This window comes from Chroicocephalus ridibundus, chromosome 5 (assembly GCF_963924245.1).
Source record: "Chroicocephalus ridibundus chromosome 5, bChrRid1.1, whole genome shotgun sequence".
In the NCBI taxonomy this organism is placed as follows: Eukaryota; Metazoa; Chordata; class Aves; order Charadriiformes; family Laridae; genus Chroicocephalus; species Chroicocephalus ridibundus.
This window is the reverse complement of record NC_086288.1, coordinates 247,049-273,336: the sequence shown is the minus strand read 5'-3', so window position 1 is coordinate 273,336 and position 26,288 is coordinate 247,049. Positions and strand designations below refer to the sequence as shown.

General features: G+C 42.7%; 1 protein-coding gene across 4 annotated transcripts in view; it reads left to right on the top strand.

Moving 5' to 3' along the window:
- ANKRD17 (ankyrin repeat domain 17) overlaps positions 1-26,288 on the top strand; it is an 89,894-nt gene that overhangs the window by 25,324 nt on the left and 38,282 nt on the right. For all 4 annotated transcript variants that reach the window (XM_063335513.1, XM_063335512.1, XM_063335515.1 and 1 more), the window contains exons 2-7: positions 17,254-17,407; positions 18,016-18,172; positions 20,173-20,320; positions 20,624-20,771; positions 21,873-22,106; positions 22,682-22,776. In XM_063335513.1, the coding sequence (XP_063191583.1) occupies positions 17,254-17,407; positions 18,016-18,172; positions 20,173-20,320; positions 20,624-20,771; positions 21,873-22,106; positions 22,682-22,776 (936 nt within the window). The remainder of the gene's footprint in view (positions 1-17,253; positions 17,408-18,015; positions 18,173-20,172; positions 20,321-20,623; positions 20,772-21,872; positions 22,107-22,681; positions 22,777-26,288) is intronic.

Sequence of the window (26,288 nt, the reverse complement as noted above, 5' to 3'; positions counted from 1 at the left end):
GCCGAGATATTTATGCACCTTACTGATCTACTATGCAGCTATTTGTGTAGTGAAAAACTCATCGTGCTGCTGCCTTCTTCTGCCGGCTGGGTGGGATTGACAGAATGGTGTCAGTCTGATGGAGCAGCAGGGATGGCAATCACCTGGGCTGTGCCAGCTTGTCTCTTTGCAGCTTCACCAAGGTGAGTGGAAACTCGAGTGAAGCGGCCTGGCTGGTTCCCAAGGGCTCTTTCTGTGTCCTTGTCTAGTGCTTTCAAGCAAAACATGGAGAGGTGATTCCCCTTGCCTTGAAACTGCTCTCCTGTAACACTGCCTCCTCTGCCCTTCTGCCTGTGGTGTGTGTGTGAGGCCAAGAGCTTAGCACGAGCGTGTGTCTTGTGTCTTCTAGAAAAGCAAATCCTTGATTTCTGTTACTTTCCGCCTTCCAGGTTGTTTGGTGAGACCTTTTTGCAGGGCAAGGAGCTAATTTTCAGCTGCTGGACATAGGTCCCCTTCTGTGACAAGCAAGAAGTAAAAGCTGTTCTTTGGGTCTAACCTGTTTCTCCTTGACTGCCAGGAAGAGGTTACAAGCTTGATGGTACACTTCGAAACCATTCTTGTTTTTTATGTTTTATTGCTTTATGTTTTTCGGTAACGGTTTGTTCTTGGTACAGTAATATGAAATTGCAATTATTGTGTGAGAAGCCTTTAAGGCAATATGTGACTTGGTATGTGGGTAAATGCTGTTTAAAAGGTCAACATTATTCAGTGGTGGTGTCTGCCAGCGATGGTCTTGCTAATTGGGGTAACTTAACCTCTTAACCGAGGCTTTGACTAGCAGGTGGAATCAGATGATCTGCAAAGGCCTCTTCCAACCCACACTTTTCTGTCTTTTAAGCTGTTTGTTCAAATCAGATACTTAATTGAAAACAATCAAGAGAATTGAGAGAGATGTTTTAGACGGGTGAATTTATTTAGATTTTTTCCCCAATATGTCCTGTCTTTACACTTCTGCAGAAATGTGTAAAAGGTTCTTTTCACAGCGAAGGTACTTGTCCCTTTTTTCCTGCTTGCACATAAAATCTCTTCAGATCTTTGCCTTGCTGGAATTTGCTGGCTCTGTTGACTGATAGGAAGTCACATGCTCTGAAGCTGTAACCCACACTCAAAACAACCTGTTACAGTGCCTCAGCATCAAAATCATGCGAGAAGGAAAACAGGATAACTGGCTAGTATAAATAGTGGTTTCTGTTACTTGATGGCCAGCACTTCCTGTGCTCCACAGTTCTTGCACAGTTTCTTCAATTGCCTTGCTCTTAAACCAGCAGCATCCCTGCTTGTAGGTGATGGACTCAAACACCTTAGATGAAGAAGAAAGGTCTTAGATGAGGAAGAAATGTCTTGTTTCTGTCTCTCACTGTGGCCAAGCGTGTTGTAATAGGAAAAGGAGCTTTGTACTAGCAGTTTTATCAGTGAACGTAGTTTTTGCTCAGGGCAGGGAAGGGGAGGAAGCGAGTCATGATGCAGCTTGTCCAACTGAGAAGCTGATATTAGCGCTATGTTCATGTAAACATTGAATAAATGTGCTAAAATATCTTTGTGGAAGAGATGTGATCGTAAGCATTAAGAGGGGAGTAGAAATCAAAATTGTGGTAGTGATTTGAAGGAACCGGGCACATAATTTCTATATCTAGCATGCGAAGAAAATGGCGAAAAGGAAGGACTCTACTTAAAATTGCTGTCTTCTCCCTTAAACCTTGATATATTTTTCTTTTAATAGGACCTCTTTCTGGCAAGAGGCAAAAAAGATATAGAATTACAGAATTATAGAATGGTTGGGGTTGGAAGGGGTCTTGTGCATTGCTTTAGTTACCTTCACAAGTCTGTAAATGTACCATATGTAAAAACTGTTCAAATCTGTTCAATATGCAGAAGCTTTCTGTTTGGTGTGCCAAATAGAGTAAAAAAACCCTGTAGTTCGTTTATTAGGTATGCCTAACAGTAGTTTGTATTGAAGGAAGAACTCAGTGACTCTCAAGGTTGTCAGAATTGCAACCAAATGAGTTGAAATTATTAGAAATAATTCCTTCTGTGCTCAGTTCTCCAGGTGGTAACGATTGGAATTCTAATCACATACTGAACTCGACTCTCTCCTACTGTAACTTTATCCTCTCACTTCTCATCAGAAGAGAAGACTGGTGAACTAGGCCATTCCAGTTCCTTTATTGAAAAAAATACTTCAATTGTAAATGCCAAAAAAGGAAAGGAAATCCACATTATGTTTCAGTCAGTTCCATTTCACTTTTTTGTTGGGGTCAGTTTCTATGTCTGTAAGCGTGGCTGGTTACTTTGGGACATTAACTGTATAGAACAAGAATAAATACCAATAAACAACATTGGAATGACTCAAAGTAATTTCAAAGCTCTTGACCTAACCAGTCAGAGCTTCCCAAACTTTATTTTTTTTTGTTAATTTCGTAAATGTCTGTACATAATACTTTGAATTGCTTTTGCCATGTGATGAGAGAAACAAAATGCAAATGTCTGCTGTGTCTCAGTCTTTTTGTTTTTATTAGTAGAGAAATGTTTGAAAACTCTGTCCTCCTAGTAACGTAATTTTCCATGTATTGTATAATTCTTTTTGTTCCTAATGTGCATTAGTGTCCACATCTTTTGTCTGTTGGGCACTTAGTGTAGTGTGGCTTGACTAAAGGAGCTACCACCTAGCGTCAAGAAAGATGACTTGTGGGATGTGCATGATGTTTCTTTGGCTTTTTTAGTCCCTGGAATAGCATTAAACTCTGAAGAGAGGTTTGTTATCATCTTGTACTCGTAGAGTGTCCTGTGCAGTGGACTGATGCTCTAATCGCTTTGATGATGGCAAGGGAAAGCTGTGACTAAGCTAAGCTACATGTTGTGTTGCTTGAAGAGAAAAAATTGTTCTAGCATTCCTGCATTTCTACATCTCTGCACACAAGTTGATACTGTATTGCCATGAACAAGCCCCTGCGCACATCAGTGTTTCATTCATGCCGAAGGGAATTCTGAGTTGGTCTCCAGCAGAATAGCTGTTTGTGCCTTCATCCTGTCCCTCCTCCACACATCCTCGGTCCCTTCTGCTGCTTCGTCCTTCCTTGCAGAGCACTTGCTTGCTATTGTGAAGAACGCCTGCCCAAAACTACTTACAGAAAAGGATGATTTCCTGCCAAATTTGTGTTAGAAAACATGTGGGCAGCTTAAAAGTATTTTGTGTTTCAAAAGCAACTGGTGGTATGCAGTTCAGGCCACTTGCTCACTGCGTTTTATGCTCAGTAGCCACAGTGAATGATAGAATAAATTTGTGTGTCCTTTGGGTGACTGTGGACCTGATGCCTGAAATACACGTTTTGGGGTATGAGCAAGAGTGATCAGAATTGGGAATCTGAAAATAATTTGTTTTTTTAACAGCAACAATGAGGAAGAAGTGTGCAGCTTAAGGGGAACAGGAGTGGTAATGCTGCTGAGCATCACTCATCGATTGAGGGTAGTAAAAATACTGTCTATCTAAAATTGTTATCTTTAATTTTTCAAATATATTTTTTTTTCCCAAGGCTTTTATTCCCTGGTGTTGTCTTACAGGAGAAAAATGGTTCTGGGAGGAGCATAGGTTATACATAGTGGGCAAAACAGGCAGACTGGAGTGGGAGGCAGACAGCTTTTATTTCTTGCTGTGCTGGGAGAGATGGATGTCTGCCATTGACATGCCTTTTCCTCTAAAGTAGATCTTCGTTTTTCCGAGCGCAGGCAAAGAGACAGTCTGCCGCCATGGAGGGGACAGACTGGGGGGGGGTTGGGAGTGTGATGTGTGACAGTGTTTTTTGTAGTGCATGACAGCGTTTCTTTGATCCCTGATGGTGTTTTGGACTCCTCGTTTGGAACTGTACCCTCTCTGATGTTGTGGCAGAGAAGGCAGGGAGGGAGCTGGTGGGCCCTGTGGCTGCGTGCCTCACCTGGGCCTGAAAAGGCCTCTGCCATCCCTTGTTCCCTTTGCTTCATTAACTGGCTGTGCTGCTGCCACAGTTCTGCTGCCCCGAGGTTGGTGTATCATCCTTTATTTGGCAAATTTCAAGTTGGCTGTTGTTACTGAAGCTTTATGCAAACTTCCACGTCGGCTTCTCTTAAAAACAGAAAATGAGATGCTTTGAGGGAGGAAACTTAAGTTTTTTATTGCTCGGTATGTTCCACTCAGAAATGCAGTTTTTCTTAGGCACATTCACTTCTGTGCGAGTGATTGGGTACAAAGTCTGTGATGGTTATGTACTGTGATATTGGCATAACTGCCACAAGCTTCTCTTTATGCCTTTTAACAGCTGATGTAATAGAAGCATGTGCTTTGTGATTGGTGTTCAGATAAGCCCTAAGCACTTTAACCAACGTTTTAAAGTGTAAATAATTGGAGTTCTTGCAGCACAGTACCACTAGTGCAGGCTTGTGAAAAGCATATCTGAAGAAGCTGATTGCTCCTGGAAACCCCCAGTGCGTAGAGATGCGTTGTGCCTCCTCGGCACAGGTAGCATGGCTGTAGTGCTCCTGGTTCTTCTTGAAGGGAAGTTGGTTTCAGGCAAGACACTCTGAAAAAACTGTGCTTTTGCCATGATTTCTGTAGGAAGCAGTTCATGTAGATGCCTGCTATATATTCTTGATCCTGACTAGAAGAAAAGGAGGGGGAAAAAAAAGAAAGAAAAAGCTGTGAGTGTCTTGGCTTTTTCCTTGATGGTAGCCTGACGTTGTACAGCGGTTTTAAAAGCTTTAAGCCATAGCAGTTGACGGGGACGGGGAGAGGTTTCATAGAGATGGGAGACATGGCGTTTGAGTTAATGAAGCAGTGCATTAGGAGATCCAAGGGTAACAGTAACTTGTTGTGACACAAAACAAACTATTTAATCCTTTCTCTTCACATTATTTTGTCGTCCCATGGGCTGATCAGTCTATATTTCTCTGTGTTTGGGGATGGAAAAAATCTGGACAAACACGGGTCTCTTGCTTTCCGATAGTGTTGGAAGTGAAATGCTGTTGACTTTATAGCTTGACTGCACGTTAAAAGCTTCAGGGCACGGAGGTCTTCCTGTGCGTGTGGAGTAGTCAGTCTGCTGTTTGGAGGTGTTGTGGTATAGATGAGCATATGAGCTGCCCTCTGTTTGGGGGATAAGTGTGGCTTTGAGATCAGAGTTCAGAAACATGCAGAAATAAGTCAATTGTCAAGAGTTAGGGAAGAGGAGCAAACTCCCGGTGGGAATGGCAGCTGATTTACCACCACTGTAGTGGCTTGCAGATGCAGGGAGGAAGGAAGCCAAGCTGACTAGGCTAATTGCTGCAAGTCGTGCTGACTGAGAAATGCTTTCTGGCAGATTCAGCGTAGCAAATCTGAAGCGTCTCTTCGTGAGACTGGGAAAGTCGGTGGTTTCCCTCTTCTTAGCCTTACAAATGGAGCACGCTCTCTTAGTGGAAACTCCCACATAGCAGTGTTTGTGGAGGCTTTCTTTTTGGAAATGTGTTTTGAAGGGGCATAGGATTCTGGTGGTTTGTATCACATGTGTTGAGAGATAGGAGGGTGGTCTTGCCTGTGATTGACATGAATAGCTGTAATTGACTGTCCTCTTTTTCCTCTGAATCTGCATAGTTTGCTAAGCTGGGCAGCTTCCTTGGCATGGACTACAGAGAAGCTGCTTTGGGTCATCTGAGGCCTGGCCTCATTGCACAAAATAAGCGTGTGTTCAACTCTGAGAGAAGTGCTCTTGCATTAACAGACTTAAACTGCGCTGTTAGAATATCTGGGTGAAGGCAAGGCCCCCAGCACTGTTTGTGCATGGAGCTTTACTGCTGCTAGCTTTGTCTACGTAGAAGTTATGATGTGGTATTTCCATTGTTCAGCTCTGCTGATCTACGATCCTTAGAATAACAACTTGCTTCAGCTGGAAATGGATGGGCGTGCACAGTTCTGATCTGAAACTTCAACAAAGTGAGTCGAGCCAGAGTAATGGAAGAGGTGAAATTCCAGAAAAAGCGCTTGCGAGAAGTTGGGCCACCTTTAGTTGTGACTAAAGCTGCTCTAAACTCCCTTCTCAAAGTATTAGTTAAGGGTCTTGATCTGTTACAACAAAGCCCAAGAGTGACAGAGAAACAGCTGCTTATTGAGCTGTGAAAAGAAAGCTCAAGATAATTCTCCTTGCGGACTCTGCAGGCAACAAGCATGTGGACAAGCCCTGGAAAATAACGAGTGATAAAGATAAGAAATTATCATTGGGATTTCAAGCTTGGCTGTTCTAGAGATACCAGAGTTGGAACAATGCATTTGTGCTTTTAACAGCTCAGGATTATTTTTTAAGTTTTCACTTATTCCTCAGGTGTCTTTTAAAGGGAGGATGCCTCAAGGTTTTAAATGAGTTGACATGGGTCTGTCAGTGTAGCAAGGCGCTCATTGCGGGCTTGGAAATGCTTGTATTGAGAACACATCCATTAAATCCATCCTTGGAGTGTGTAGTCAAGGCAAAAGGTGAGTCCAGTGGAAAAGGAACGTGACTGTTAGAGAAGGATTTTCTCTTTCTTGTGAGCTCACCTTCCTTAAACAAGGCTTAAGACAATAATTAGTCCCTTGAAAGTAGGGCAGTGAGGAATAGGATGTAGCAGTGCCCAGCGGGACTGCTTAGTCTTTTTTTCGGTAGCACATGCATTGTTCAGACATGCTTGCCTTGCTGTGAATGGAGGTACTCTTCAGGTAGACGGTCAAAACCTTCTGGTAAGAGCGGAGTTATGCTTAGTGTACTGTCCAGTTTTTACATATTGAATGACAAAACTGAGAAGACTTTCTTACAGCTATGTTGTTCTGTGCTCCTTGTATTCTCTCTATTCCTTAGTTCTTACTACTAGATCTGTCAAAGCTGGCTGTGTCATGATGAGGGGTCAGTCCCAGTCTGTGGTCGTAGAATCATAGAATCTTTATGGTTGGAAAGGACCTTTGAGATCATTGAGTCCAACCAAACAACATACGATCTCTGCCACTAGAGCATGCCCTGAAATGTCACATCTAGACGTTCCTTAAACACCTCTAGGGATGGTGACTCAACCCCCTCCCTGGGCAGGCTGTCGCAGTGCCTGACCACTCTTTCAGTAAAGTAATTCTTCCTAACGTCTAATCTAAACCTCCCCTGCCGCAACTTCAGACCATTTCCTCTGGTCCTGTCATTATTCACCTGGGAGAAGAGGCCAACCCCCACCTCTCTCCAGCCTCCTTTCAGGTGGTTGTAGAGGGCAATGAGGTCTCCCCTCAGCCTCCTCTTCTCCAAGCTAAACATGCCCAGCTCCCTCAGCCTCTCCTCATATGACCTGGTCTCCAGACCCCTCACTAGCCTGGTAGCTCTCCTCTGGACACACTCCAGCACCTCAATGTCCCTCTTGTACAGAGGGGCCCAGAACTGAACACAGTGCTCGAGGTGAGGCCTCACCAGTGCCGGGTACAGAGGCACCATCACTTCCCTGCTCCTGCTGGCCACGCTATTCCTGATACAAGCCGGAATGCTGTTGGCCTTCTTGGCCACCTGGGCACACTGCTGGCTTACATTAAGCTGGCTCCACCAGCACCCACAGGTCCTTTTCTGCCGGGCAGCTTTCCAGCCACTCTTCCCCAAGCCTGAAGCGTCACTTGGGGTTGTTGTGACCAAAATGCAGGACCCGGCACTCGGCCTTATTAAACCTCATACAGTTGGCCTTGGCCCATTGATCCAGCCTGTCCCGGTCCCTCTGTTGAGCCTTTCTACTCTCAAGCAGATCAACACTCCCACCTCAGGATGAGGTCCTCAGGATACGCTTTAAGTGCAAGTTTATCCAGAGACATTTAGAGTCCTTGAGCCACCCTTCAGCAGGAGGAGACGCGGGAAAACTCTAAAATGCCACTTAGATAGCTGAGAAGGCTTGTCTTAGAGAGCCTGCGATAGAGTTTGGATGGAGAATTGGCTGGGTGGTCAGAGGCAGCATAACCCCTCTAAGCTTTTTCCAGCTGTAAGGAGCAGGCTCTGGTTTGTGTGGCCCTATAAGTAACTTGTTAAGTAGCTTAAGTGATGCTTATCTCAGGTATGTGAGAGAGTCTTAGGGGCTGCAGTCGTTTTTCAGGTGTGACATTGGGGAATTTTGGTGATAAGGGGAGAGGGTGGTTCTGGGAAGCTCGGTCTCTTCTCTTCACAGTTGTTATGTGTCCTCTTTATTCTGTCTTTCAGACTGGTATTGCTTGGGAAGATGTGACAGGTCACTTGCTAAGGGCAGCAAAAACTGCCTGCATAGGGTCAGGCTGGCTGTTCGTATGCTGCAGTTGTCAGGCTTATTTTGCAGAAAACCATTTCGGTTTTGCTTTTGCGACAGTATGGGAACAACCTTTGTTACAGGGCTGAGCTGTTAGTCAGTGGCTCAGATGTGGTGCAGCACATCTCTGGGCTGGTCCGGAGACAGCAGCGGTCTGAGTTATTCATGCACTGGCAAGAAAGTTTTGCTTCTTTAGGCAGTTCTTTCAAGCCCACTCCAAAACGGGCTTGGAAGTGCCCATGTTCAGCTTTTTTTGTGGGGCTTGTGGGGAGAGTGAAGGTGCATACCTTGTTCAAACGGTTGGTTTGGAAATGTGTCAGCTTTTTAATTTTTAATAAAAAAGCGTTGTATGAAGCTGAGCTTTCAGAAGCACAGTTGCAGGCAGTTTTAGGATAAGTGTTTTGCTGATTTTTTTGGGGGGTTGATTTTTACATCCTGTTATTCATGTTGGAGACTAAAGCTTGTATTTTTTTCCCCCCACATAAATGTGAAACTGGGGCAGGGAACTTAAAAACACCTCAACTCATTATCTTATTATGTTGGCATGAAATTTTTCTCACATGAACAATTGCAGCTGAACACCAGTTAATGCATAAATTTGCTTAATGTGGAAGTAAGCCAGGTGTTTGGAATGAGGATTTGAAATGGAGAGGAAAATATTAAACCAAAGGTGTTTTCCCTTGTTGTTTCACAACCTTCTTGTAGCTATATAGGTGTCATTCTACCTGTGTCTCTATTGTTGTTTGTAATGCTGGGGATACGGACTCCAGAGGAGAGGAGGGAATTTTCATGTGAATACATCAGCACCTGTCTCGTCATCAGAAACACACTGCAGTAATAATGCAGGTGTCCCTGCAGCAGAAACCCAGTTGGTGCCAGTCATCAGGACGGTCTTATGCCGTTTCAGCAGCATGGGCTGTTACTCTTCTCACTGTTCTCCCTCCCTCCCCCTTCTTATTTTTTTTTTTTTAGCAGCAGCAAGAGAAATGGTGTGTGTAGTTGATGGAATAAAACGAAAGAAGATACTGTTGAGATGTTCCAGCTGCCGGACTTCAAATTTCTGCTGAGCCAAGGCATTTAGGTTAGGGGAGGGTCATTGCATGTGCAAAAGACAACAGATCTGATTATGTATCCCAGATAATTGGAAGCAATCCTCGCTGTACGGGGAAGAAATGCTGCTGTAAGACTTTGTGTCTGCGCTGACAGTGCTGCTGTAGTAGCTGGGCAGGGCAAGGGAGAATCACACGGCTTGTTCCTGTTTCAAAATAGATTTGAAGAGAAAACATTAAAAACTGCAAGGCTGAAATTGAGTAGGCAAAATAGTCTGCTTGACTTGGCGTCAGTCTGTGCCTTCTTCAGGAACCAGAAAGCTGATCTTTAGATAAAGAAAATGGTGTCTTGTGTAAATATCCAGTAAACCATCTCTTTCACTTCAGAGCTGTCATATGAGGTGGTTGTCATGTTCTGGTTAGTCCCCACAAAACCATCAAGCAACGCCAGGGGCTTGTGTTCACTGAAGTTTTGAATGGAATTTTTAATATAATATATTATTAATGCTGTGAAGATCTACATCTTAAAACGGCTTGAAACCTGTGTTAACTAAGTTGTAATTTCACCTGAACACATGTAGCCTTAGGTGGAAAGGCAGAACCCTACCCTTTGCCTTAATACTTAGTTTGATAAAGTCAAAATCCATTCCCACTGTTTTATTTCAAGACGTAAGTTGATTGCTTTGTCTTGATGTTTCAGATCAGAGTATTTTTTCCAGTAAGGTCACTCTCAACTGAGATAGCTTAATGTATTTTGAAAGAGTAAGAGGTGATATCCCGAGGGCTAAAAGGTAGGAGGGTATGGGAGGGCAGGTGTGAAGTTCTTGCTTTAGTATTGGGACATACGAGGGGCTGAAATATATTCCTACCTTTTCTTAAACTGAGCTGACCTATGACTAAGACGAACAAAAAACGCTGTGCGTGTGCGTAGTGTGGGCGTTAAGAAGTACCTTTGGAACAATGAGTGTTATGTCTTTCTAAGACTCCAGATGATTTCTCGTCACTTAGAACTGAAAGCTGCATGTAAACACTTTGATAGTCCCTTAAGGATAAAACTACCGTGGAATTACACATGGTAATTTGCAGAGTTTTGGGGTTGCCTATTTGTATGTTACGTTGTGGATGCTGAAGTGAAAAAACGGTGCTTGAAATACTTGCTCCGGTTTGCCACGTTCCAAATATATCATTGCTTTGTTTTGAGTCACTCTTACCTCATGAAGCCCTTGAAGCGTGTTGAATGTTTAGATGTAAAGACGTTAAAAATACCTAGTGGTGTCGTGCAAAGAAAACTTGACTAGTTCTTAGTCAGAGTTGGACTTTGCTCTTGCACTGGAAATGTTGTTTTATTTCCTCTTGTGTGTTCCATGTGCAAGGTAATAGTATAAAAGCTGCTATTTCTGTGTCAAACAGACTGATGGGGTATATTCGTGAAGGGAACAGTGGAACAATACTTTATTTTTAAAGACATGCTCATAAATGTTGTATGAAAGACAGAGATATAAGTATTTTCTTTTCTTTGGTGCAGTGTCTTGGAACAATTTCACAGTAGTCCCCACGGCTGGGGATCGGCAGATGCTCGGTGGAACTGATCAGCAGCTAAAAATACTTGGGGGCCATTTTTCATACAAGAACGGGCAGAAGAAATTCCTGATGGGTTGCCGGGGGAGTCTGTGATGGTGGAGAAAAGGTGTGTCTGTGCCCTGGTGTCCCCTGCCTGCCTGGCCAGTCCTGCACCTTCTGTGCTGGAGGTCCAGCTCTAAACCTGTGAGTGACACTGGTGGTACACACAGTCTGTTGCCTCAGTGAGGTGAAGGACAGGGACAGAAATAATTAGCTCTCTGCCATTGGAGGTGTGACAGCTAAAAGCGTTCTGGAGCAAAAGCTGAGATTATCTTGGATACGAGTTGCTAGAGCACAAGAGGAACATCGGGCTCTGCTGTTTACATGAGGAGTTCCTTGTGTAAATTGGGATCAAAACTGCTCACTGTACGAGAGTCATTTTAGCTGAGAAAGTGAAGGATCTGAGGCTTCCTTACTCTTCGAATCAGAACTTGTCAAGGTAGTGGGACCAAAGTTTATTACTGACCTGGTAATGGTGTCATTTCGGTCTGAAGCTGGCTTTGCAATACCCGATGGACTTGAAAATCCTTGATAAATTTCATAGTGTCTTTATAAACTTTTTGCTGCTCTTCAAAAATTTTGGAGCTGGGAAAAATCAACTGTTAGAGTGGTTGAAAGTTGGCAGTAGGTCCTTCCATAAGTAAGAAATACCTCAGTAAGAAATAAGAGAAAAGGACTGTTGGTTAAGGTCTGTTTGAGGGGGTGAAGTTCGCTACATGGCAATAGCCACTAGCCCTTCCTTGTACGCTGGGTTTTTCGGAAAGTCTCATTGTCATTGGCTCCACTGGGCTCCCTCTGGGTATCGAACACCAAAGGCCCAAGTGCCGAGGTAAAAATTTAGCAAGTTGTACAAATGTGATATGAGGCGAAAGTCATGGGAGTCATCTGACAAAAGTTGAGAACCGAATCTGCTGTTGGATTATAAACCGAGAAAGCAGGGGCCAGCCCTGAGAAGAAGAAAGAAAAACCTGTAGAAAAAAATAATTTTTCATGAAAGGTGTTTTTTGGGCCTTTTAAAATATTTGTCTGAGCTAGTGTGGTTCATCCAAATCAGGTTTCAGATGCTGTTGTTTACGGAGCTTAAAAACACTGAAGCATAAAAAAGGTTCATACTGTTACGTTAGTGAGCACGACTTGCTGTTTCACAGCCCTGGAGATCTGTTGTTTGCAGACACTTAAACTGTGTTTCACTGTTTACTCGATACTTTAAGAATTGTTTACTACTTTTTCTGAGCGTGTCCTCATGTAAGATAGAGAAATGTTATATTGTCTGTGCTCTTACTGTAAGCAATGGCTGCAACACAGCCAGGAGCTTGCATTGGTACCAGGAAGGTGTTGCTGGATGTTTGGCCTTGGATGCTCTTCAGGTTCTTAGGAACAAGTCTTGGGGCTGCGTTAATGCCAGTCTGTGCCTAAATGTACCAGACAATTAAGCAGCTGTTTACTGCCCACCCTTTCTGTCCATCCGCGCTCAGATGCCACATGGTACGGCAATGTCCTGTTAATTTCTGTATTTTATATGGACTGTAAGGTCTTGAATATTTACTCTGTGTTAATTTGTGACTAAACGCTAGAAAGCAGCTGCACATAAATAATGTGTGTGTGCAGGATGGCCTTCAAGAGAAGGACTAGGGAATGCAACGGGCAAAATGGGCTCTTGAGCTCTTGAAAGCAGGTGGGGAACCTGAGATAAGGAGGAGAAAATGACTTTTTATGGTCTTTTCATAATGCCTCTGGGTTGTCCTTACAGCACAGCTGTGATTGAGGAAAAACTGTAAAAGTGATAAACAAATGCTAGAGATGCTCTGTAGATTAATGACCAGCGCTGTTCATGGCAGCTCTGTCCTGATTAGATGGATAAATAATGGGCTTTTGTCATTCTGCATTAAGGGCTGTAGTAGGTGGTGGATGCTGGAAACTAATTGTTTTCTGCCATTGTTCAGAAATGAAATTTTAAGTAGTTGCTTTTGTTGTTCTTTACTATTGGTAAAGTTTAGCTAATCATAAAGCTCTCCGGTAATGCTTTGTGGGCGACTATATTGATGTAAAGTGTAAATATTACAAAGCGTTAGATATGCATGAAAAGAGGGAGTTCAGGCACTAAATCAAGTGACACTTTAAAGGTGCCAAAGTCACTGGTGTAACAAAAAAGCTTAGCTTTGCTCTTGGGTTCTTTGATTGCATGGCATCAGATGAGATGAGAGCTTCATGTCAGTGAAGTTGTGCAGCATCATCAGAGGTGAATCGTGTTGTGGTCAGGTGAGTTTGTTGTGTTTTGATGCATATGAAAAGTTTTCATACCAAATGGCCAGTGTGTGGCAGGTGCTTGTGCTGAGGGTAAGGTTAGAATTGCTGTCACTTCAGGCTTGTAATGTTAACTTTAGGTGTTGTGTACCAGTTCTGGTGGTTAAGAGACTTGACTAGCTTGATACCGTAGTTGATGGTGTGGTTCTGGAGTTGTGTGGTGTTGAGTACTGGATTTCTCTCTCCTAAGTGGAGAAGATGTGAAGAGACAGTTGTTTGTGGGTGGAATGTATCTTCCTCCCTTCCTGCCTGGCTTGACATAAAATTAGGAAGAGGCTAATTAGTACTAAAATTGAAATTGATAGGTGACTGACTCCTCCTCTTCAAATCCAATTCATGGGGTTTTTTTTGCTGAAAGGGGTCCCTGAGGGAGAGGGCGAGCGTGCAGAACCCAATTTGATGTTGTTGCAAAGCTTTAAGGAGGGATAGAACTTGTTTTTCTAATGAGAGGTGATAAAAGCACGTAATGTTGAAAATTTAAGTTTAGTCTAGTATTCCGATACTTGGAAAACTTAGAATGACTCTTTTGCCTAGAAAAATACTATTCAGAATGTACATATGCTAGGGTACTCGTAGCGTGAAATTTCCTTGAGGTTTGGATTTATATACATGTTAATGCCGCGCTTTTCAAGACCCTTTTTAAATTTTTCTCTACAGTTGCATTCAACGTGTCAAAACTGTGTGCTGTTCTGTTTGAGAGTAGTCAGAACTTGGTAATTTTGTTCTCCTAGCATCTTCCTTAATTGTAGAAACATCAGATACGCTAGAAGTGATTACGGGCAAAGGAAAGTTGAGCAAGTACAGAACATGAGGGTTTTATTGCAGGATGAGAGAGGAGGAGAAATCTTGTAAAAGGCCTTCTGTTGGGGACTGTCTGAACAATTGGATTATGTCAGAGCATTGTTTGATCGCAGAAATGCTGACTGAGAACCCAGATGAAATATTCTGATATGTAAGGTGGAGCATTAGTGTACTATTCTACACATTTTTTTAGTTAAGGGAAATAAAATACATCTGAAGACCATTAAAGGAAATGTCTGTTTACTTGGCCTAGTAAATGGAAAAGCTTTGTCTTTAGTTTGTAGCTTCTGTGGAGAAGGCAGTGTTTTCTGAGAAATGAAAATGGAATTTTGACTTCTACCAAAATGCAGTTTTATTCGCTGCTGTTAGACACTGTGTCTTTTAACACTGTCACGCTGCGTGGTGTTCTGTGTCACGTCAAACCAGACGAAAAGACAAGACTGATGAAACTCTTAAGCTAAAAGGCAATTGTGAGAATAGGGAAGAGTGGAAGTGGAGGCTCGATGGAAAGTTCTGCAAGCTGCGGGTTGAAGATGTATCTCTTCTACCTTGGAAAAAGAAAACTGGCGATATTGAATGTCATAAAATAGCCTAAATTTGTTACTTAATAAGTTCATTTCTTGAGATGTTTCTCTGAAATGGTTTAAGTGACAGCACATAATATAAGCATTTGCAAAACTCAATTGCAAGAGAAGTTTTGTCCTGAGAACTTGTGGTTGTCTTGGTGCTGTATTGTTTGTTGGTGAATTGCTTTTTCTCCTTGTTCGCATTGAGTTATATTTGTTTTTTTAATCATACCACGCTGATATTCTTAGCTGGAAGGAAAATGGGAAGATTTTTCCATTTGAAACTTAAACTGCATACAAGACCTAATTTGAGGGGAGAGGATGTGAGTGTGGGAGAGACGTTTTCCTATTTTGACTTTTTTCTTAGCAAATATTTCATAGTGTTAAGAAGAACTGTGACCAGCTGTTAAATATCTCACTCAGATGAGATTTTTTTCAGTGAGTCTAAGTAGTAGGGATTCTGCATGAGTTGGGTGAGCCAAGAATCCTTCCGACTGCTCAGTAGTTTGCCTTTCCAGTGGGGAAGTCTGTCACTTGGCTGCGGAACAGCGTCGTAGTTCCTCTCTCTTGCTGCATGCTACACCAGGCGCAGTCCTCTGGAAGAAGACAAATGGCAAGTCCTCAGATGAACCAAAACCGGCCTAAAAATGGCCTCACAGATGCACGGAGCAGCGCTGGATGCTGGCGAGGCAGGAGTGAATTGTTCCTCAGGACTGGGGAGGAAACTAGGAGTTGCCTTCGCCGGTTTGCCAAGCTGGAAAGCTGCAGATACTGTGATTGGAGCCACTTTGACCAGAAGGTGGAAGTCATCCCCTTCAGCTTGCTGCGTCCCCAGGTTTGAAGAAGGAGGGCAAAGAGGCTTCAAAGGACTGGAAGGAGGCATCAGAGATGCCCCTGAGGTGTATACTTGTGTATTGCCAAAAGCTGCCTGAGAGGAGATACTGTTTCTCAATGGTATTGTTGAAGTGATAAATTGAAGTATTTTTGAAAGTACTTCTCAGCCCACCTTCCTGCACAACCAGGTGTTGAGGTTCAGGCTATCTGCTAGCACTGTATCCCAGTAAGCTTGGAGCTGGAGGCACACTGCAGAAGGAAAAGGTGTTGTGTGAGCTCTTGACTTGTGACAAGGGAATAGGTGGGAGGATGGAGGGAGCCCTTCCAGGAGTCGTTATCTAGTTTATCTGTCCATTTAGGTTCTTAGGGTATGTATCTGCAGGAATGTGAACTTGTGACTGCTTTTAAACTTTGGAGACACACATGAATGTTAAGAATAAAATGAATTGTATTTCTATCTTGATGAACTCTATTCCACGTGGAAGTAGACCGACTGTAGTAGACTACAGACAGTAGCTGCTTTTATCCAAAGATCATTGAAGGTTTTTAATTGTGTGGGTAACACGATTTAGGGGTGGCTGACACATGCGGTTCATTTGTCTGGCAGACTTGCATTTGGACTGATTTTGGTTTTGGTTTGGCATTGGTTTTTATTTTTTTATTTCTTTGATTTTTTGAAGGTGTAAATTTTTGAGGCTGGTGAGCTTTGTAGGGGGTTGTTTAGACTTGGTCTTTCTAACCCCATAAATGATTCTATGGCTAGTTTATGGGCTGAGGGGTGTGTTTGTGGAACCCTTGGAGGACTGTCTTTTCTAAACTGCTTGTGCCAGTCTTCCTTTATCAGGCTGTAAAGCACAAACGGATACTAGGGGCTTTTCTGTCTTATGTGCTGATCTCTTCCTTACCTTCTATGTGTTTCACAACCAAAACCAATGGAGAGTACAGGAAAGAAGGATCTTTAGAAGAACTTAGACCACTCGGCATCTGTTTTCTGAAAAAGGCAGATACAATGGGTTACATATTCTGTAGGTAATGTTTTAAATAAATGTGTTCTTGAGAGAGATTCTGTGAAACCCCTGTATGTTGCATTTGAGTTGATTATATCTGGAACATTTTGCTGGTCCTTTTATTTTTTCAGAATGTTGGATTAGGAGATGGCAGACTTGAAAGAAGTGAGATAGCTGAGAGAATTTTTCTGCAAGTCAGAAAACGACAGTAACCGCTAAAATAGTGATGAAGTAGTTTTTCTGGTTTTGTGAGCTAGTAGTGTTTAATGCCATTTGAGGCTTTCTTAGAAAGATGACTGGGTTGTGTGAAACGGAATAATTCTGTCTTTGTTATATGTATCTTTTATGCTTTGAGGTGGAAGAAAACCCAACAGACCAACAGCTTGCATAGAAACTCATGGCAGCCACTGCCTTCAGGCCTTTTGGAGCATTATGTATTCTTTCAGTGTTCCCTCTCTGTGTTCAGTTGGACTTGAAAACTCTAGAGTGCAGTGAGGAGATGTGAAGTCAGTCAGAAACTTTCCTAGTATATTGCGTAGTTACAGAGCAAATGGATAAGATGATAAAAAGTACATTCTTTGTATGTGATCTTGGAGAATCTCATTGCTTCCCTTGATGAAATAGTGCCCTTTTGAGTCAACTGAGGATAGTTTGGCTAACAAAGTACTTAAAAAGCAAATGCTTAAGTGATAATTGCAACTGTGGGTTGTTTTTCTTTTGTATTTTAAGTATCATTCTTAAACCAGTTTTGTTATTTTTCAGGTGGAATCGTTTATCTTGGATCAGGATGATCTTGAAAACCCGATGTTGGAAACAGCTTCTAAATTGCTTTTGTCAAGTACTGCCGATGGTGCTGACCTGAGAACAGTAGATCCAGAAACCCAGGCAAGATTAGAAGCTTTACTTGAAGCTGCAGGTAAGTAGTCGTGTCCCATGCAGGTTTAACCCCGACGCCTTACATGAGACCCTGCTGGAACTGCTTGCATAACTCTAATCCATATGAGCATGATACGAATGTAGAATGTAAGGCGGTGTGTACTTGGCAAGGTTGTGCAAGTCATGGAAGAGAAAGGAGTTTATGAAAGCATTTCAAGCTTTGGAAAATGAGTTTCATGAGCAGGCTGTGCTTCTAATCATATTCCTCCAACATTAGATTTCTAAAAACCTGAGTAAAAATTGACATCCGACCTTGGCTTGCAGCTTTATATCAAAAACTAAATTGCTTTATGTGGTGCTGTTTTGCAACAATTGCTGTATGAAAAGCTTTACTAGTTGCTTATACTAAGTAGTTGGCAATAGTTGAAAATAATGCCTTCTGCAGATTGGAGGGTTTCATTTGTGCACATCACATCTGAGTGCAGCTTTTAAATTAGTCTTGTAAACAGCTAATCCCTTCATTTTTGGAAGCTGTAGTTCATTATGCTTGGGGTGTTTCTGCCAACAGATCTCATAGGCTCAATTTCAACTTCTCTGTTTTCTCCTTTTCTGGCACGCGTACCAATTTGTTGTAAATTGGGATGAAAGGAATAGGTAAACTGTCTACAGCTGATGGTAAAGCATTTGCAGATCCTGAGGTGCTTCGCAGACTGACTTCCTCGGTCAGTTGCGCGTTGGATGAAGCTGCCGCTGCACTTACCCGGATGAGAGCAGAAAGCACAGCAAATGCAGGGCAGACGGACAAGTAAGCCAAATTTTCTACTGGATGTTTTTAGTAGTTTGTTACTTTTAGAAGCAGTTTTTCTTGCTGTATCACTTTTGATTACAGGATGGTGAAACTCTTACTCAAGTGGAATTAGTGCGAAGTTATCACCTGTGATTATTCTGTTAAATATTCCTGGACTGTCAGGTCTTGCAATGGGGAGTTGGAGCAATTAATACTGCTTAGAATTCAGAAATGACGCTCTGAGAAATTTCACTGTAGAAACAAGATGCCTCTGCTCTTAAATAGTATGGGCATTAGAATGGGCAAAGTCCCAGTGGGTCATTCTGTGACAGCATGAAGCAAGCTTTTGGACCAAAAAATACCCGACTCTGTTAGTTTTAGAGAACTTCAGAGTGCCTCTTTAATTGAGCAAGGAGAACTTGAGGGCATGGCGCCTTGGCGGTGGCCAGCAGATCCCTGGCGCTGGGTAGGACCTTGGACAGGGCCTCGGCGGGGGAGTCGCTGCTTTGTACCGGCCTTGCTGGCTTTGGGCGTTTGCGTTTTACTGGGGGTTTTATGAGGGAGAGGAAAAGAAGGTTCCCTTCCAGGCTGTCCTAAGCTTCAGTACAAGAGTAACAGAGCGTTAGTAGGAACAACCGAGTGCTGCTGTGCTAGTTGGCCATTTGTTCCTTGTATACTGAGTAACTGCAGAGAGACTTTTCCTCCTGTGTAGATCAGGGCACACAAAGAGCAGAATAGTTCGGGGTTATGTCTGCTTCTATTCTATGTGTGTCCCTCTCCGCCCCCGCACACCCCTTTTCTTGTGAACGGTGGCTGTGGCCAAAGTTGCTCTTGAGGACAGAGGACATGGGAAATAAAAATAAAGTGGGAAATGCAGTGAACAGACACATTTGAGAAATAATTCTCCATATATTGTGTCTGGTGGCACAAATTAAATAGGAGTCCTGGGTACAATATACAGGTATAAGTTAGTCCTTGCTACACAAATACCTGCTTTAGCATCTTGAGTATTTTAAGAATTGCTCATATCTGCATTGGGTTATATGGCTTTCTGTCAACTACCTTATTTTTCCATTCACTTTTGAGTTAGTTCTGTGTTGATGGGACGTCCTAAATGCAGAAGAGAGGAAGGGGCAGGGGGTGGGATGAAGCCGGTAGTCTTGGATTTATTATTATTGATACAATTATTTGGAGGAGAAGAGAGAAATATGTCAGACTTGATTTTTTTTTTCTTTATTATTCTTACAAAACAATCACTGTTTTGGAATGAAGGCAGTGTAGACAGAATCGGAGGGACTGAAAATATGCTTCCAGTATACCCTTCTTTGACTGAACCAATGATAGATAATACAAGTCAGTAACTCATAGAGTGACACGAGAACCACAAGTACTCTGACTTACAGCTTACCAAGCCAGGAGAATTTTACTCTTCGCGGCTTGGTTGAGTTAGGGCCACGATTGAAACGTTGGATTGCATTACAAGATCACGGACAGAGGGGAAGTGATTAATTATGTTATAGAAGAGCGATGCAGGAGGTTTGGTTTAGTTTAATTAACAGTCACGGTGCTGAACAAAAGTTAAAGTGTTGTTAAGAAGAAAAGGCCGTTTCTGTGATTACCCAAAGAGGTTTTGTACTTCTGTAGGATATAATATTGTGCTGCATGTGTAGTGCTGAGACAGTAAATCAAGTCCACGATTGTGTCTTCTCTCAACATGTTTTCTGCTTCAGTTGTACATATTGCAGAATCTGGTAACCTAAATAGTCATCCTGCAGATGTTTCTCATGTAAACTCCTGTTAAAATTTAGTAACTGGAGTGGTTGAGTATGCACATTACTCAATTTTCAGAGAACTTATGTGGAAAACCTTAAGTGACACCTCTTTAACTAGCAGTTGGCACTTTTTTTTAGATTGGGGTTTTCCTTTTTTGTTGGCTGCATCCTTGTGGCGTACTGGATTTTTACTCTGCACGTAGAGCGTAGTCCATTTTCACTTTTAAATGCTTTCTGTCTTACTAGCCGCAGCTTGGCAGAGGCTTGTTCAGAAGGAGATGTAAATGCTGTGCGGAAGTTGCTAATTGAAGGACGAAGTGTGAACGAGCACACAGAAGAAGGGGAAAGCCTCCTTTGTTTGGCCTGCTCAGCAGGATATTATGAGCTTGCGCAGGTTGGTTTCCTTGTTGGTTTTAGTATATGTGTATTGTATAAAAGTTAAGAGTTGAATGATTGTATTCCGGTCTTACGCACCTGGAAGGTTGTGTTAAGGTAGCAGAAAAAGTCACAGTTAACTGGCAATGAAGACTTATATGTAAACTGAATATTGGTAATGCATTCTTTGTGCTTACTTCTTTAAGTGGTTTTAACACAAAACTGTGTGTTGGTGAAGGTGGGGGCTTCGTGTGGCTTTTCAACCATCTTGACACACTGGTTTGTCACTTCCCAGTGTTGTTGATCACCCTTCTGTTCCCAGGTTCTTCTGGCAATGCATGCTAATGTAGAGGACCGTGGCATTAAAGGAGACATAACACCTTTAATGGCCGCTGCTAATGGCGGACATGTCAAAATTGTCAAGTTGCTGCTAGCTCATGGTGCTGATGTGAATGCACAGTCATCAACAGGTAAGTAAGCGTGTTCGACCTTGTTGAAAACGACTGAAAAGCTGAGATTTCCAGTGTGTGGGAAACTGCGTGTGGAAATTTGGTAGGAACATCTCTCAGCCAAGCAACGCAGAAAGCTTCCTTGTGGTTTTTCTGTTTAGCTTCTGCCTTCTTTTTTAAATGAAGCTATAAAATATTAGTTGGTTGCAGGCGTACAAAAGTAGATAAGGTCAATTAGTAAGTGAAAGGTAGTTGTATACCGAGGATTGTTGTCACATAGTATTTTAAGCACAGTTTGGGAAGTTTGTGTGTACATACAAAATTATTTGGTGTCAGGTCTAGGAAATCAAGGGAAAACAGTAAACATGAGAAGATGGCCCCTTTTTTTTGTTCCCCTCTCTCCCCTGCCCGCTTTTCCTGTGGCATTGTGGTAGGCATTTGTGTTGAAGTGATGAAATTGGCAGTCGTCTTAGTTTGTGCAGCCTTGAAGTGGAGAGATTTTGTGTAGTCAACAGTCATTGACAATGCGAGTGCTGACCCTGAATGATGAAGAAAGTTGGGATACCAGAAAGCCACCTTGGTTTTTTAAATTTAATTTTCTTCAGTGAAGTAGTTCTGAGCAGCAATGCTCCTTTGACTTTCAACTTCTTTTCAAGGTATCTTTCATAAAAGCGTATTCTTTGACTGTTCTGTTCAGATACATGTTTTTGTAGTTTTTCTGTGGAGGTTGTTTTCATCGCCTTGTGAAGACTGTGGGCATTTTTGAGCTAGCCCTTTTGAGGTGTTTTAAGACTTGACGTGTCCCTGCTGATTTACAGGAAAAAGGATGGGGTTTTGTGATGGAAACTGGGATAGAAACGGCAAGAGAAGTACATCAATAGAGTCACGAGGCACATAGAGATCTTCAGTCTGTCAGCACTGAGCTCCTTTGAGCAGTTACTTGCTTCCCCCCCCCCCCCCCCCCCCCCGCCCCGTAGTGCTTGGTCTGTAGTCTGAAAAAAATCTGTTTAGTAAGGTAGCCAGGTAAAAGCGATGAACTGGGGCATAAGTTGAAGTTCCCAGTGTAGGAATGCTATCAAATGGAGTTATCAAACCTTTAACCTTTTTCTCTTCTGGCTTTAGGCAATACAGCCCTTACGTATGCCTGTGCTGGAGGCTATGTCGATGTTGTGAAAGTACTGCTGGAATCGGGCGCCAGTATCGAGGACCATAACGAGAACGGTCACACTCCGCTGATGGAAGCGGGCAGTGCCGGCCACGTGGAAGTGGCCAGAGTGCTGTTAGAAAATGGAGCGGGCATAAATACGCATTCCAATGAATTCAAGGAGAGCGCGCTTACGCTGGCTTGCTACAAAGGTATAGAACCAAATTCCATACTTGATACAAAGGTGTGGACAAGTGTGCTGGGTGTGAAAAGTCTTCTCAGAAAGTATTTACTCTGCCTTGCTGTCCAGGGAAAAATTAATGTTAAGGCTCTGAGTAGATGCTTTCTGATGCTTTTATCCTGGCACGTGGCATGTATGTGCCATACATAAAATGAAGATCCGTGTGGAGAGTGCAAGTATCAAGATATAAACCTTGTGTCTGAGTCGTTACGATGCTTTAAAAAATTCTCTATTAAATGAATTAGGAGACAAGGAACTAATCTGCTTTGTCATAGAGGAAGTATGGTAAACTTTCTGTGTTGTAGCTATATTATTATATATTATCAGAAATTACATAATTTTGGAGGACTGGAAAACAAGCAAAAACTAGGGTCTTGTCTTTTAGGTGTCAGTGCTTAGGCAACAGGCCTTTTTTGCCTCCCTTGGAGTATTAGGCAGCTAATGATGTACGTTATGTACCTTCATTATGTACATTAGACTATTTCAGTGACTTGTGAGATGTGCTCTCCAAAGTAGTTTTATCTGTTAAATACTTTCTCCATACAGGCCATCTAGAAATGGTGAGATTTCTGCTGGAAGCTGGTGCAGACCAGGAACACAAGACCGATGAAATGCACACTGCTCTCATGGAGGCTTGCATGGTAAGAGCTGGACGATGTCAGCAGGGGAGGCGCACGTACTCTTTCTTTGCTTCCTGAAGATGAACAAAGTGATTCTTTTTGGTACAGAACTAAACTATGTGATGTTTCGGTTCTCCTGCGTGCTCGATTGCCCTTTCGCAGAAGAAATTGGAGGTGGACAGCAGGGGAATACTTATTAAAAAACAGTCTTTCCTAAAAGAGAAAAACTGAACTTGTTCCTCTCATGGCGGACAAAGTTGCTGCATTCTTAAAAGCCACCAGGTGAAACTTGCATCCCAGGAGCATTAGCAGGAGAGCTCTGCTAACCCATCATTTGAATAAGTAGGTTTCTGTAGGTCCGGCTGCACTTGATTTTATTTTTTTTTTTCCGTAAGCGGCAGAGGTCAGTGAGGAAGCATGTTTGTTATCCTAAAGCAGCTTCTGTAGGCTGCATCTCTCCTCGTGTCACTTCCTCTTCTCATAATCACGGAGGCCTGGTTTGAGTCTCATACTTTTGTGACCTCAGTTCAGAGAAATTATGAACTTCGAGATAGTGAAAAGTAAATAATAATGATTTTTCTGGAACAGAAAATTTTTTTTGCTTTGTGTAATTTTGCAGGCTTCTGAGTGAGAAACTTTCGGTTTACGATGAGAAAATCCTTTGTACAGGAATTGCCAAATTAATAACTTAGAGGAAGATTCTCAGTGGGTGTTGAAATGCTTTTAGCAATTCTAATGTGCTAAACATAAGCCGTGAATATGGTTGTAACCTGACTGTTGGAGGCATTTAACAGACCTGTTTGCTGTTTAAGGAGTTTGTAAGCTAAGTTCTCTTTCAGTGGAGGTGGTTAAGTTCAGGTGTGCGTCTGCAGCGTGGCTTAGTATGGTTCACACAGCCACATTTGAAAGCACAGGATCAGAAGCTGTTTGGGGAGCAACTAGGAGATGAGAGGGGAAATCGTTAACCTCTTAGTAGTAAGAGTACTTTGGTGTTGCTGCTTTGCCTGTCTGAGGCAACTACAAAATGACACCATAGAATAGATTGCCTTTTTGTAAAATTTAGTAAAATTCTGAGAACAACTGATTTTTGGATAATAGTTTCTTGCAGTAGAATGCAAATATGTGAAGCTTTCCCTTAAAAGGATATTTATGGATACATTTTAATGCTGGAATGGTATAATTGATGCTGGACTTGAGATTGTTCCAGGCTTTTGTAGGGAAGAAGACTTGCTAAATCTGTGTCTTCGGGTAGTTTTTTCTGTTTGAAGTGCTGATAGGTTTGAACAGCTATTCAAGTCTCATACATCTGCATCTTCTTTAAAGCACATATCCTATTTGAAATCTGTTTCCTATGTGTTACCTGAGGTAATAGGATCCAATTGCTTTGGCCTTTTCCCTTGAAGATTTCTTTTGATGATGGAGTAAATGTGTCATTTATTCCCTTTATTTCTCCTGCAGGAATTGTTTAGACTGTGCTACTCCCTCTGAGAGAAATGAATGTGCTGCCGTGAGTTTGTTAACCCTGCACCCTACTGAGGGTTGGCAGGGGTGAGCCAGCAGCATGAAAAGTCCAGCAGGCGTTAGCTTGTGTTTCTACAAATGAGAATGTTTTGAACTTCTCCTGCTGGAGAAAAGAAAATAAACCAAAATGGAGTAGAATTACGTTCAATTTTTAGGCCTCCCCCTAGTTTTCTTTGTGACCCTGCACGTTGGGCAGTGCTTCCTGCGGGGGTTTCCTCTATTTCAGATGCACAGCAGCAGCATGCTTAGGTAGCTCAGCAGTTTGTTTATACCTTCTGCCAACATATTCCAAATCCTCCATCTGAATATGGAACTGAGAAGTAAAACAGAAAACTTGTCTCTTGATGTTTCCTTTTTACCCTCCTCTCTCATTAGATTTCTCCTGAGGTGAGCTTTTCACGTCACTAGCCTTGTGTGGTGTCAGGTTGTGTATCTGTGGCTGGCGAGGAGTGCCGCAAAACCTTATTTAGTCTTCCCTTTCCTGAAATAACTGTAATGGTGCTCAAATCAGCCAGTTATGTCTATTCAAGGAAGTTAATGACTTGAGACAGGGGAATCATTAACAGAAAGCATTACACTTCTCAAGAAGTTGTTAGAGCGAAAGGCACATAGATAAACAGGAGTTCAGCTGGTGTTTATCTCACCCTGAAATCTTAATAGATCAGCCGTATAAATATCGTAGGTGCTGCCCTTGCAGTTCCCTGGGAGGCGACGATAAAATTCCCTTGCTTGATGTTGCAGTAGCCTTCTTGTCAGTCCGGCTTTTTGACAGATGAGAAGTTTGCAGAGGAAGCTGCTATGGAGCCACGGGGCGAGCCTTCTTGTCCTTGCCAGCCTCTTCCCCTCCCCTTTTCCCTCCACCAACAGACTAACAACAGTCCATTGGACTCGCAGAAATGTTGAGACCCGTTTTTTTTCTTAAGATTTACTGAGAGGTAGGAAAAAAATATGTCTCCCTTGTTTCTGCAAGAAGCTGTTCCTGAGTAGGCATTTCCACGCTGTGGCTCGGGATTGATGGATAGTTGAGAGCCTCAGTACCTTCAGCTCGGCTTGAGAGGGAGCAGCTTTCGAAGGCAGGACTTGAAAAGGCTGCGGTCTGAAATAAAGCAGTGCAGGCGCTTCTCATCTCAGCGTGCTTTTCCTGCAGAAACAGTTGTTGCTCTTCAGTAGCAGAAGAAAACTCCTGTCTCTGGGATGGCATTGAACTTGAATATAGGTGACAATTGTTTGTATGTGGTGTAGCGCTTACATGCAAGCTAGTGAGATTGTTTAAATCTTGTCCTACGCGGCATTCAGGAAGACTTCTGACCCGAGAGCTTTCTTTTTTTTTGTAGACGGTGGTTGACATGGGTTTAATGCAGGTGAGTTGTTGGGCAATGCGACTTACCTGCTTTTTGCTCCAACAAGGCTTGTCTAGCTGGCGCTTCCTCTTACTGAAGTAACTTAATCATTCACAGGGAGGGCTGAGTGCTGGTTGCCCACAGTGGTTGATCTTTAAAATACACCTGGTGTGCTTCTGCAGGTTGATCAGATGATTTTTTTTTTTTTGGTGATCTAATAGCAATTGTGAGGCTTTTTCCTAGCTGTTGTAGACGAGCTGAATGGCACCGCCCCATTGCAAGGTTGGTTAAAGCCCAGATGAAGCTTCTGTGTGTGGTTAAACGCCAGCAGTTACTCTCCAGGCCACTTGGCCCATATAAGCAGGTTTGAAGTATCCCTTTATTCTGCGGATTGCCGTGCTTGTCTTGAGTCAGGGGTGATTAGTGAGCTGTCTTGCCAGAGCCTGACGGTTGAGGCGCCGTCTCTGCATTTCCCTGAGGAAAGATTCTTTATGGAGTCTTGGAGTTTTTCCCTAAAATAGTATTGTCATTTCATGTAAAAGGTGAATATGTCCTAGTTAATGTCCTAGATATTTTTTCTGAGAGGAAATCGTGTTTTGCTCCTTGGATATCAGAAGAAGGTGTAAAACACTTAAGAAAATGAAGTGCAGAAATGTCAGATGCAGTTTTGTG